The sequence below is a fragment of the Patiria miniata genome, unplaced genomic scaffold (genome assembly GCF_015706575.1).
Source record: "Patiria miniata isolate m_02_andy unplaced genomic scaffold, ASM1570657v1 HiC_scaffold_18, whole genome shotgun sequence".
Lineage (NCBI taxonomy): Eukaryota > Metazoa > Echinodermata > Asteroidea > Valvatida > Asterinidae > Patiria > Patiria miniata.
This window is the reverse complement of record NW_024037056.1, coordinates 5,818,472-5,831,181: the sequence shown is the minus strand read 5'-3', so window position 1 is coordinate 5,831,181 and position 12,710 is coordinate 5,818,472. Positions and strand designations below refer to the sequence as shown.

Sequence of the window (12,710 nt, the reverse complement as noted above, 5' to 3'; positions counted from 1 at the left end):
GTGAATTTGACAATGTTTCTCATAGGAATTTGAGAAACTCCTATAAACTCCAATTGGACCATTTCAGATATGAGGCAAAGAATGTTATGCGCACAGCTGGTTAACAGATAAAGCTGTATCTTTTTATTGATCCACAATTAAAGAAATCAACTTTTGACAGCATTTTCACCTATTTTTAAAATGTTTGTTAAACTTTGGATTAGTAACTATTTAAGTACTGGCCTTTGTGCATAAGTGACAAAATAATCATTGGAATTGGGTATTTTGTCTCTGAGCTATGGTAGTTTGAACATTACATGTGTGAAACCTGTTTGTCCACGGAGGTATACATTCCATCCGCTTGACTGAGCTCAGCTTTCGGAGCTTGATTTGAAGACAAAATATTAGCACACGTCAGACAAGGATTGTTAGTTCTACTTCTTTTTGATTATTATGTGATGTTGTGCAACAATGAAATGAAGCCTACAGCTCCTTGGGTAGATGATCTTAACACTGACATGAACAATCGGACAGCCTCAGTAAAAGTTACCAGGTCAAACATTTTATTGGCAAGGTTTCTTATTTTTGTGAACTACAAAAACGTCCAATTTTACATAGAATAACACTTGGACAAGACTGATTTTGGTGACTTGTATTCAAATTAGCATAATATAATTCTTGCGACTTTTACAAAACTTTTTTTCACCATGCATGGTTAAAGGGCTATACTTTACTACAATGTGACGACAAAATTTGAAATAAGTTAACTAAGTAGGTGAAAATTGCTGTCAAAAGTGGATTTCCTTTATTTTGAACCACCCTGTAGTTTCTGTCATTTGATATCTGCAGTAGTATTTGTTAAGTAACTCTTTTCTTTGTTTAACTTTCTTATAGCACCTGTCATGGTGGCAAATGGACCTGCACCAATAACATCTGTGAAAGTGAGTTGACGAAAATTTATAGCATTCGTATTGTAAAATCAAGGGGTTTTGTTTCTGAAGGATGGGATCCGTCTTTTGAAATATGCACGACAGCCAATATCTGCCCAGTTATTTGGTTGTAATATTTTAAGTAAATTTTGTGTAAACTGGAGTGTTTACAGAAATCTTTCATTGTATTCCAAGGGGCGCTGTAGTCCAGTGGTTACGGTGTTCGACTCCTGTGCCGTGGTCATGGCCGTGGTACATGGGTTCGAATCCTGATCGTTGGAACACGGTGCTTGTGTTCTTGAGCAAGGCACTTTACCATTATTACTTTGTCCTTCGGACTGGACATAAAGCCGTAGGTCCCGTGTTTTGTGTATTGCACGTTTAGTTAAACAACCCAGTAACACTTGTCGCTTAACAGAAGGGGAACGTGTTTCTGGCAGTGGCTGCAATATACGCCGCAGCACCTAGCAAAAAGGTGCTACATAATGGGTCTCATTATGTTCACTCTAGCGCTTTGTATCCTTTGGAAAAGGCGCTTAATACTATTATTATTATTTGATTCTAGCCATATGCTGGGCCTCGGGAGATCCCCATTACAAGACCTTTGACGACACTCGCTATAACTTCATGGGAGATTGCGCCTACCAACTCGTCAAGGATTGCTGGGACAGCGACGATAAGTTTGAGATCATCGCCGACAATGCTCCGTGCGGTCATTCCGGTGTGTCTTGTACACAAAAGGTCATCGTCAAGAACGCGAATGACGTCATCATCCTTGCTGGGGGTCACCGCGTGTCCGCCAACGGGAACACCATCACCGTGTTCCCGTTTGTTGTTGACGGAATCATGGTAGACCGCCCAACGACCTTGCTGACAGTGGTAAAACTCTTTAAGATTTGTATCAAAATTTACTTTGAAATCTTGTTGATGATCTCGTTACTCCAAATTCTTCTTCCTCCATGAAGAGCCCATGTAATGTATTTTTTGGTGATGTAATCCTTGAAAAGAAACTTTTGTGTCCCATTCAACGTTATTTTCAATTTTCGTTTGGACATTTTCAAGGGTACTTTGGTGCCTTTTTGGTTTTTATGCTGATACAAATTTCCATATTCATGAGCAAAAGTGTGACGTCATTTCAGGCAGAAACCCCAATGTTACAGCTATTTCAGCATCAAAAGTCGCCAGAATTTTAGATAGTTTGCTGTCGTAAATTTTTTTTTCTTTGGCGATTCCATGTTTTGTCCGTACATGACAGTACGCAAACGAGCACACTTTTTCAGAAATGTTTTCAATGCGAAAATGCTTGGGTTCACAATTTGAACAGAAAACCTCTAAACTGAACAGTATCTTCCTGGCATAACATAACAGCAACAACGCCCTCAGTTGTCTGGAAAGTACGGACAAATTCAACTGTTTAAAGTGCAGTTTTCACAACGTTTAACCAAAAAGGGATGTCACATTGTTTCATACATATAAGGAGAGTAGAAAGTTGCACAAAATAGGTTTCGAAGTAAAATTCCTGTCGTGGACCCTTTGAAAAACAGAGATTTTAAAGTTCATATACTAACCTAAAGTTCATATATCTCGCAATTCCAACTTGTTTACTTAAGGTGTCGCTTGGTAACGGCATGGTGATTCGTTGGGATGGCAAGAATCGCGTGGAGATTGTCGCTCCGCCGAGTAAGTTCAACAGGACTTGCGGCCTGTGTGGAACGTTCAACAAGAACCAGGCGGATGACTTCATGACGCCAGACGGTGAGATAACTAAAACTAACCAAGGTTAAACAGTTAAATCAAATTAACTTAGATTAAATATGCAGCATGTTCAACTAGGATTGACAAGGATTAAATGGTTAATTACACTTACCTGGGTTAAATGTGCAGAATGTTCAACAAGAACGAGGCTTCAAGACAACTGATTGAGAAATAACAAGGATTAACCAAGATTAAAAGGTTAATTAACTCAAGTTAAATATGCAGAATCTTCAACAAGAACTAAGCTTTGTGAAAACTGATGGTAAGATAACTAGGATTAACCAGGGTTAAACTTGAGTTAAATATGCAGAATGTTCAACAAGAACCAGGCGGATGACGTCATGATACCTGATGGCAAGCTTACTAAAACTAACCAGGATTCATGTACTATGGTGCGTATAGGTTCAAACCCTGCCTAGGAACATGGTGTTTGTGCCCTTGGGCAAGACACTTGACTACAATTGTCCCTCTTCACCCAGGAGTATGAATGGGTACCTGTGAGGGTAGAGGACCGATTGAGCGCTGATATCGGCTGCCGCGTGGTCCCATGGCCTGACGAACGGGGGAATAATTGTAAAGCGCTTTGAAATTGTTGATATGAAGGAAAGCGCTATGTAAGGAATACAATTTTGCAACATACAAGTATGTTCAACTCTTCCAGTTGATCTCTGAACAGGCCCATGTATGATTTTAATCAATTAATTAGTTAACTAGTTACCTAACTAGTTAGTTTTAGTCTAAACTTCAACGACTACAAAACGCCTTTTATTCACCGCTGACAAGCGTGAATTGGCTTCCCCACTACTTAACCAACTTCACTAGCTTCCCATCCGGCAAAGAATTGAATTCAAGATAGCCCTCCTCATCTTCAAATGTCTCCATCACACAGCTCCTCAGTACCTTAACCGCCTCATCCAGCTCAACGTATCTGGCCGACCTGGCCTTCGTTCCAGTAATGATGGTACACTATTGTCGGTGCAGAGATCCAAGAACACCTCCACTGACCGTGCCTTCGTTATTACCGGCCCTAAGCTCTGGAACACCATACCCTCAAGCATCAGATCACAGGAGACTATTTCATTACTCAGAAAACACTTAAAAGCTCACCTGTTTCCAATTTCATGTTAATGTCTGTTTTCATTATCTTGTGTTGCTTTAGCGCCATGATCTAGATGGAATGGCGCTTTAAAAATCCTGTTATTATTATTATTTATTATTATTGATTCCCAACCCCAGGTGACCGAGTCGCATCCTCCACGGCTTTCGGCAACAGCTGGAAGGTGAGATTTGAAGGAGACACCTGCTCTGATGTACCCCCAGTAGAACCCCCTAATGTCTGCGAGCTGTACTCACAGAAGAAAGACATCGCCTATGAGCAGTGCAACAAGTTATTCACTGAGGATGTCTTCAAACGTAAGTACTTCTCTGTCAATCGTTGCCCCTCCAAAATAAATCCCATCTCCGCCAACCCAATTGCAAAATATTCCCTATGTTGATTCTGGATCCCCGATTGTTAAAGGTAGAGTATATCATTTGTCATTTGTGCATTTTTTTCGTTTGAAGCAATAAAAGTGCTCAAAGTCTAAAGAAGGGTGCTTAACAACTAACCTGATTTAGTTTTAGCTCAGTGAATGCTGTATATTCCAAGAAAACAATATTCTAGGATCTCGATTTCAATTCAAAAGTTGCCAAGTCTTGTTCTGAATTGCGCGCGAAATCATCGTCAGGGGCACGTTCTCATTTTAGTTGATTGCAGCAACGCGATGCAATGCACTGAACGGATGAATTATGTCAACGCTTGCGTGCACCCATTCACGGTGTTGCGGAATTAAAGACGAACTACCAACGGAAATTTCCTAAACTGCGTCTTTAGACACTTCTTTCGAAATGACCTTTTGTTGTTTTCTTCAAAATGACAGCATGCCAGAAAGAATAATTTCACAGGGAGTTTAGAGCCATTACTATCTTTAAACCAAGTATGCTTTTCAACAATAATTTTGTCAGTTACTTTAGGATAGCTGCAAATGATGTATTCTACCTTTAAAAATTGGTTCAAAATTGCATGATATGCAACATACTGCTTGCCACAAGTTTAACTTGCACGTGTACCACATTGTGTTACATTGTATTTATTCACTGAAAAATCATTGAAACCATAGAGTGGTCAAGCGGTTTTGGGTGCTACAGTGACTAAAGGGTTAATGACGTCTACTTCTTTCCAGCATGCCATCGCGTTGTGGATCCAGGCCCATACTTTCAGGACTGTCGCTACGACGTCTGTAACGGGAACGAAGATGACGACCACTGTGCCATATTCTCCCAGTATGCATCGGACTGCCGGGAGAAGGATGTCATATTGGAAGACTGGAGGAATGCTATACCTGAATGCGGTACGTGTGCTATGGGATATACATTTTGTAAAATCGCATCTTAGGTAGTCTTTGTCTCCAGCCGCTAAGAGAGGTAAGAAAGGCCGATGTGGTTTGGGATGGGAATCATTTGCCCTTGAGCATTAAACTGAGGTCTTGCCATGATGACTGATAGCCAGGCAAATGATTCCAATCCCAACCGCAGCCCTTTTCACAACATGCAGGGTTTTACACAGCTTACAAAACACAGCACTGAAATTGAATGAGGCAAGGAACTGGGTCACATAGTCCAAAAATGTTGTTGTGATCAATTGACCATTGTGTAGTGATGCGTGACTGAAATTAAATGAAACTCACAGGGGTTGAGGCCAAGGCTTAGGAGTATCTGCACAATCAGGCATTTTCAAAATTGACTTCATGGTTTTGTAGTTATTTCAAAAATTGTCAGACGGACACTTTTTTGGGACATACTTGTATATAGGTGGGGTAAAAAAAGTTTTACCAAAAAGGTGTTTTTGTTTGTGGAGTGCTGTAGCTTGTGGTTAAGGGCACTGGTTTCGTGGTCTGCGGGTTAAGCTGCAGGTTGTGGGTTCGAGTCCAGCCTGGGGTCATGGTACGTGTGCCCTTGGGCAAGGCACTTTGTCACTCATTGCTTCTCTCCACCCAGGAGTAAATGGGTACCTGTGAGGGCAGAGATGGTTATTATGATTGAATTAGCTTGCTTGCGCCTAACAGGCGGCATCGAGCTGTATACTCCCCAGGGAGCTGAGATGGTATTTGGAATGTTTAATTGGCCCAATGATCAGGGGTAATGATAATGTAAAGCGTTTTTGAACTTAGTTAAAAGCGCTATTTAAGAACCTGTTATTATTATTACGGGAAATGGGTCATTTGGGAGACATTCCCATAGACTTGTACACAAAAATGTTCAAACTTCAATGTGCCCTAACCCAATATTCCCTTGTCCTTTTTCCACGAATTTTGGTATATTTACTAATTAGACCACGAGCAACAAATATAATCTAATTGCGACAGTAAAATTTTGCCTCTAAAGGGGGGCTGTGACATTAGGGAGACTTGAAAATGTCTCCCTAATGACCGATGTTTCCCATCGTGCGATGAAATTACGATACCATGTCTCCTTAATGGTACCATTACACGTATTATAATAATTATTATTATTATTGATGTGCAGATGTCGCGTGTGACGTTCCCAACATGTCCTACTCGGAGTGTGCGCCCTCTTGTGGCCATTCATGCGAGTCGATCCGCGCCATCGCCAACGGAGCCCAGTGCCAGGACGTGTGCGTGGAAGGATGTCACTGCGATGACAACAAGGTGGTTGATGATTTTGGGAGCTGCATCCCTGCGGATCAGTGTCAGTGTTACGAAGAGTTTCATTGGTACGAGAGCGGAGAGACGATCGAGAGGAACTGTGAAACATGGTGAGTAGCCTATGAATCATTTTAATGTTGAACAAAGAGGGGTTAGAACCTGCATCCTCCGGATTGCCGTTCCGGTGCTCTACCAACTGAGCTATCAAGCCCTATGTTGGCGGTTCCCCATAATGTCTGTGTTCAAGGGGCGCTAGACAGCAGCCATATAATTTGAATGTATAACTTCTACATGCTTTCGTGCATTTTGATGAAACTTGGATGCAGTGACCCTTGGGTGGGAAGACACAATTCTTCATCGGGTTACTGAGGTCAAAGGTCATGTAGAGGTCATTAGAGGTCATTGTTTCAAATGTTTCTTTGTCTACCGAATTTGATGGATTTTAATTTAACTTGGATGGAGTAATCCTTGGATGGGGTTCATCACGACTCTTCCTCGAAATTGGAGGTCAAAGGTCATCAAGGGGTCATTAGAGGTCGTTTGACTTTTTTTAAGAACACAAAACATATAGAGATGGACCGCGGAAAAAGGGGACACATTGCGGTTTGCGGACCCCTTGTTGGAACTTGCAAGTAGAAATGAAAGCAATGAAATATAACTTCATTATAAATTAATACCAGTCTGCTCTGATGAATAATTTGTGATTGAACATAGCCTAATGTTTGAAGCCGCATTTAAAAAAAAATGAAAGTGAGGTTTGGGACACACTCCAATCCTAAACTAGTCTGGCGCCATCCCATTCAACAGTTTACAATTTACAAAATGAATTCAGGGAACACGATCGAAAATGGCTTCCTCATGAATATAAAGGTCTATTCATAATTATTCTTGAAGGACAACTGCATTAATTAAGGAGTTATCAGAATTATAAAATCATAGATCAAACTAGGTTTTGCCCTTCACCAACGTTTAATCACTGTATACTCAGTGTGTTACCTCCCGAGTGAAAGTTGGAAAAAATCACTCGGGTGGGACTCGAACCCACGACCTCCTGCTTTCTAGTGCAGATGTCTTACCACTCGACCACCGAGCTAACAGCATCTGTTGGCTGGTTCGAATCTGATGTACTAGCAGCGGGTACTGCATAAATCACTATAAGATGTAAACGTCAGTGAAGGGCAAAACCTAATTTGATTTGTATCACCCCGACGCAAAAATTACATCTTATAAACTCATAGATATCAGATATAACAGGGACAGGGAAAAAAGGGCACTCCAAATTTATAGAATGACTGGAAACGTATGAAACTTTTACTTGTTTTCGTTGTCGTGCAGCATTTGTGGAGGAGGCATCTGGCAATGTGACCACGTCACCTGCCCGTCCTTCACCTGCCCAGAGAACCAGTTCTACAGTGAGTGCACCGTCCCCGCAGAATGCCAGCCCACCTGTGCTAACTTCCACGACCCGCCGGTGTGCGAAGGGCCGTGCCTACGTGGCTGCGAGTGCGATACTGGCTACGTGCTCGATAACGGGGAGTGTATTCCAATCTCGGACTGTCAGTGCTATTACAGAGGAGACGTGTACGAACCGAACGAGGTCAGGCGTGTAGGGTGCCACGTATGGTAAGTGTTAACAGAAATGTTGAAAAAGTCGGAGGACTTGATGTTTTCAATCCTAGCATAATTTTTGTCGAAGGATATTTTCTGACTTTGCCTTTGAGAAAGACTGCCAGAAAATTATTGTTTTTAGTAAAGCAGTGTTTTCTTGGGGTGCTGTGGTCCAGTGGTTATGGTGTTCGACTCGTGTGCCGTGGTACATGGGTTCGAATCCTGACCGCGGGAACATGGTGCTTGTGCTCTTGAGCAAGGCACTTTACCATTATTGCTTCGTCCTTCGGATGGGACGTAAAGCCGTAGGTCCCATGTGTTGTGTAATGCACGTTAAAGAACCCAGTAGCACTTGTCGCTAAGAGAAGGGGTTTGCCTCGGTGTTTCTGGCAGTGGCTGCAATATGATCGAAGTTAACCCTCATTAAAGATGACGTAAATAAAAAAAATTTAATTTTTTTTCAGTACATGCAAGGATGGTAAGGTGACATGCAAGAATGAGTATTGCGAAGGTAAGACGTGAAAAAAATAATCCGTTATTAATTTTCAATCAATTTCTAAACATTGCAGTTTTTAGCAATAACATAAATTTCTTTTTAACTAGCCCCATGCAGATAAATGGGTTTGAAAATTTAGAATACCCATGACACAACTTTCTTTTGTAATGGCCATTATAGGGACTTGTGCGGAATGGTTGATCCCCACTGCCACATGCCCGTTATTAGTGCAACTTTAAAAATACCAGTAACACAATTTTCTTTTATCGTGGCCATCATAGGGACCTGGGATCAGACGTTATTATGCATTACAAGTGCACAATAATCCACAACACAATGTGTTTTTTTTGGCCATCATAGGCACCTGGGACTGGGCATTTATTTATGCATTACAAGTGCACAATAATCCATAACGCAATTTTCTTTTGCCGTGGCCACCATAGGAACCTGTATTGCATGGGGTGATCCCCACTACCAGACGTTCGATGCCAAGAAGTATAGCTTCCAAGGGGAATGTGACTACGTCCTGGTCACCAACAGCCACTATCCTGAGGTCAAGCAATTCCACATCCTTGTGGGTAACGTGCCTTGTGGATCCGGAGGAGTAACATGCACCAAAGCCATCACTATGGCCATAGGTATGTCATTTTATGTTTCCTGGGCCTACGGGTGACTGCGTCCTGCAACCGTTTTCAAGAAAGTTGTCTGATCTTACGACTCATCTGAGTTCTTAACATGAGTCCCCACTCTAATATCGATCTTAGCTATAAAAACGTGTCCTAAGACCGATTTTACTAAATCCATTCCAGACGAAATACAAATTAACACACGCATTAATGAGAAAAGACGACCCTCAGACTGATCTTAAATTAAGACGAGTTCAGCGGTGTTGCTACAGTTAAAATGTGTTGAATGCGTCTTAAGTTTGATGAATTCGATCCTAGGACGAGTCACGAGTTAAGATGAGTTACCCTTCCTAAGACGCGTTTTAGCGTTTTGTGAAATTCGGCCCATGGTCACCAACATCCTTCTAGCAACTTTCTCCAATCTGCAACTTTTTCCGAATCTCCTAGTGGATTTTGTAGTCTCTGGAAGGGTACAAGCTATAAAAAAAAAGGGGACGAACCTGTGTTCACAGGAACGGAGTGCCCATCTCTCTTTCGAAGCGAGTGGGTCAGACTCGAGACCATGTAATGCTGCTGTGTGAGGATCGCCACACCTCCTCCACAGCGAGTCTGTTACCTTCCCAGCATTGAATAATGCCGGTACCCATTTAACACCTGGGTTGAGAGGAGTAATTGAGGTAAAGTGCCTTACTCAAGGGCACAACACGCATGGCCACGGCGGGGCTTGAACCCACTATCTCACGATCACGAGGCCTGTGCTCTACCGCTAGACCACGCTAGATCCGGTTACCAACATTTTTTGCCTTTCTTGACAGGAACTGGCGCTGAACAGGAGAAGGTCATGCTGGTCCGAGGGAAACCGATCGAGGTGGATACCGGTATCGGAGGCCTGAGCGAATTCACCATCACCGAGTCGGGCTTGTACATCTTTGTGCACACCAACATCGGTGTCACTCTGATGTGGGATCGAGCCACCAGGATTGAAGTCAAAGTCACACCGGAGCATTTCAACAGGGTGAGCTTTTGTGTAGAGCTTTTGCATTTAGCAGCCATCTTGAAGATGTTCGGGTTGTTATTTGTAATATGTTAAAGTAGAGTACATCATTTGCAGCTATCCACAAAGTAACTGACAAAATTATTGTTGAAAAGGTTACTTGGTTTAAAGATAGTAATGGCACTAAACTCCCTGTGAATTTATTCTTTCAGGCATGCTGTCATTTGGAAGAAAACACTAAAAGAAGGTCATTTCCAAAGATATGCGTCTAAAGACGCATTTTTGGAAATTTCCATTAGTAATTCGTTTTTAATTCATTTTAATTCTTGGTGCATGCAAGTGTTGACACCACGCACGCGTGTGCGTGGTTGCTACAATTCATCGGTTCAGTGATTGACATCGCGTAGCTGCAATCGACTGAATGAGAACGTGTCCCGGACATTGATTTCGGGCACAATTCAAAACATGACTCTGGAACTTTTAGATTGAAATGAAGATCCTAGAATATTGTTTTCTTGGAATATACAGCATTCACTGAGCTAAAACTTCAACGGGTTAGTTGTTAAGCACCCGTCTTTAGATTTTGAGCACTTTTGTTGCTTCAAACGAAAACAATTCACAAATGACAAATGATGTACTCTACCTTTTAAGTCAGTGACAATGAATGCGTAGTAGGTCTACCCTTGCGTATCCCTGTGGAAAATAAGAAGGCACCTCCAAGATGGCTGCAATGCAAAGGCTCTATACGGTGTTCTGTATTGACTCAATGTCCAGCTCTCGGGTCAGTTCATGTGAAAGTGAAACAAATTCCATCATGATGGTCACTATTTCAGCTCACCATAGGCAAATAGTATCGGAGGAGGAATATCAACATGGTTGTGTGATTGTATTTTTTCTGTAGGTTGCTGGTCTCTGCGGTAACTACAATGACATCCAGGAGGATGACTTCTTGCCACCAGGGGGCGGTATACCTCTCATTGATCCTAATGACTTTGGCAACAGCTGGAAGGTAAATATAAAAACTATTGACTACCTGAAAGGGTTATATAACAACTTATAAAGAAGACTGGATTTCTAGAAATTGCTGCAAAGGAACATATACCCAGCTATTTAGAATTCAGTCATGAAATCCCCATAGAGGACAATATGTCACAGCTATTGACTGCCTTAGAGGGTAATAGTTGTTATATTCCCTTCCTTAGAGGGTAATAGTTACTGTGTTCCCCTTCCTGTAGGTGCATGATTACTGTGGCAAGCCGCCCCCCATCACAGACCCTTGTGTAGAGAACCCTTACCGCAAAAATCCCCATAGAGGGCAATATGTCTTAGCTATTGACTGCCTGAGAGGGTTATAGTTGTTATATTCCCTTCCTTAGAGCATAATACTTACTGTGTACCCCTTCCTATAGGTGCATGATTACTGTGGCAAGCCGCCGCCCATCACAGACCCTTGCGTAGAGAACCCCACGGCAAAAATCCCCATAGCAGGCAATATTTCTTAGCTATTGACTGCCTATAGTTGTTACATTCCCTTCCTTAGAGGGTAATAGTTACTGTGTTCCCCTTCTTGTAAGTGCATGATTACTGTGGCAAGCCACCGCCCATCACAGACCCTTGTGTAGAGAACTCCCACCGCAAGACTCCCCATAGAGGGCAGTTATGTCTTAGCTATTGACTGCCTTAGAGGGTAATAGTTGTTATATTCCTTCCTCGGAGGCTAATATAGTTACTGTGTTCCCCTTCTTGTAGGTGCATGATTACTGTGGCAAGCCGCCGCCCATCACAGACCCTTGTGTAGAAAACCCCCACCGCAAGACTTGGGCTCAGAAGCAATGCGGCATCATCAACTCCGTGCTCTTTGAGCCGTGTCACAAGTTCGTCCCACCCGCCGATTACTTCAACAACTGTGTCTTTGATACCTGTGGCTGCGATTCCGGCGGCGACTGTGAGTGCATGTGCACGGCCATCGCGACCTACGCGCAGATGTGTAACCAGCAAGGGGTGCCCATCAAATGGCGGACCCAGGAACTCTGTCGTAAGTACCAAGTTGGGCTCTCTTATCCTAGTTCAGTCCTACTTTGCTATGTTACATTCAAACCTGCTTACCGTTAGCGAACAATCCCTGCTTACTGTAGCAGAAATTACGGCTGGTTAGCGTACTTTACGGGTCAGCGAGGAGTTTTGGCTTCTGCGCATGTGTACATCCAGAAACTAAGGATTCTGTGCTACAGGGTTAGCACAGAATTGTTCTGCTAGCGCTGTTAGCACAGAATGGTGATCGTAAATGCGGAATTCTGTGGTTAGCAGAGCCAGCTAGCCGACCACCGTAAGATCGGTGGTCTAGTGTTTTAACACGTCGCACTAATAAGCAGGAGATTGTGGGTTGGACTCCCACTCCAGCAAGTTAGTGAACAAAATGTTCTCACAAATTCTTTGACAGCACCGAGTATACAGGGTGGGTAAAAAAAAAAATGAAATTCAAATGTCAGGACCATTGTTTTAGTGAAGTTCTGCATGTAGCACTTTCAAAATCTAGGATATGAAAGCCCAATTCATAAGGGATATGTGTGAATTGTTTTCGCTTAGCTGAGCTGAAAGAATGCACACCTTTTTTGTGAT

General features: G+C 42.5%; 1 protein-coding gene across 3 annotated transcripts in view; it reads left to right on the top strand.

Annotated features, from left to right (window-relative positions):
- Positions 1-12,710, top strand: part of LOC119724400 (mucin-5AC-like) — a 44,907-nt gene that overhangs the window by 14,135 nt on the left and 18,062 nt on the right. For all 3 annotated transcript variants that reach the window (XM_038195440.1, XM_038195439.1, XM_038195438.1), the window contains exons 8-19: positions 874-920; positions 1,474-1,787; positions 2,519-2,663; positions 3,900-4,076; positions 4,886-5,053; positions 6,228-6,477; positions 7,703-7,990; positions 8,440-8,486; positions 8,915-9,109; positions 9,913-10,112; positions 10,993-11,100; positions 11,841-12,126. In XM_038195440.1, the coding sequence (XP_038051368.1) occupies positions 874-920; positions 1,474-1,787; positions 2,519-2,663; positions 3,900-4,076; positions 4,886-5,053; positions 6,228-6,477; positions 7,703-7,990; positions 8,440-8,486; positions 8,915-9,109; positions 9,913-10,112; positions 10,993-11,100; positions 11,841-12,126 (2,225 nt within the window). The remainder of the gene's footprint in view (positions 1-873; positions 921-1,473; positions 1,788-2,518; positions 2,664-3,899; positions 4,077-4,885; positions 5,054-6,227; positions 6,478-7,702; positions 7,991-8,439; positions 8,487-8,914; positions 9,110-9,912; positions 10,113-10,992; positions 11,101-11,840; positions 12,127-12,710) is intronic.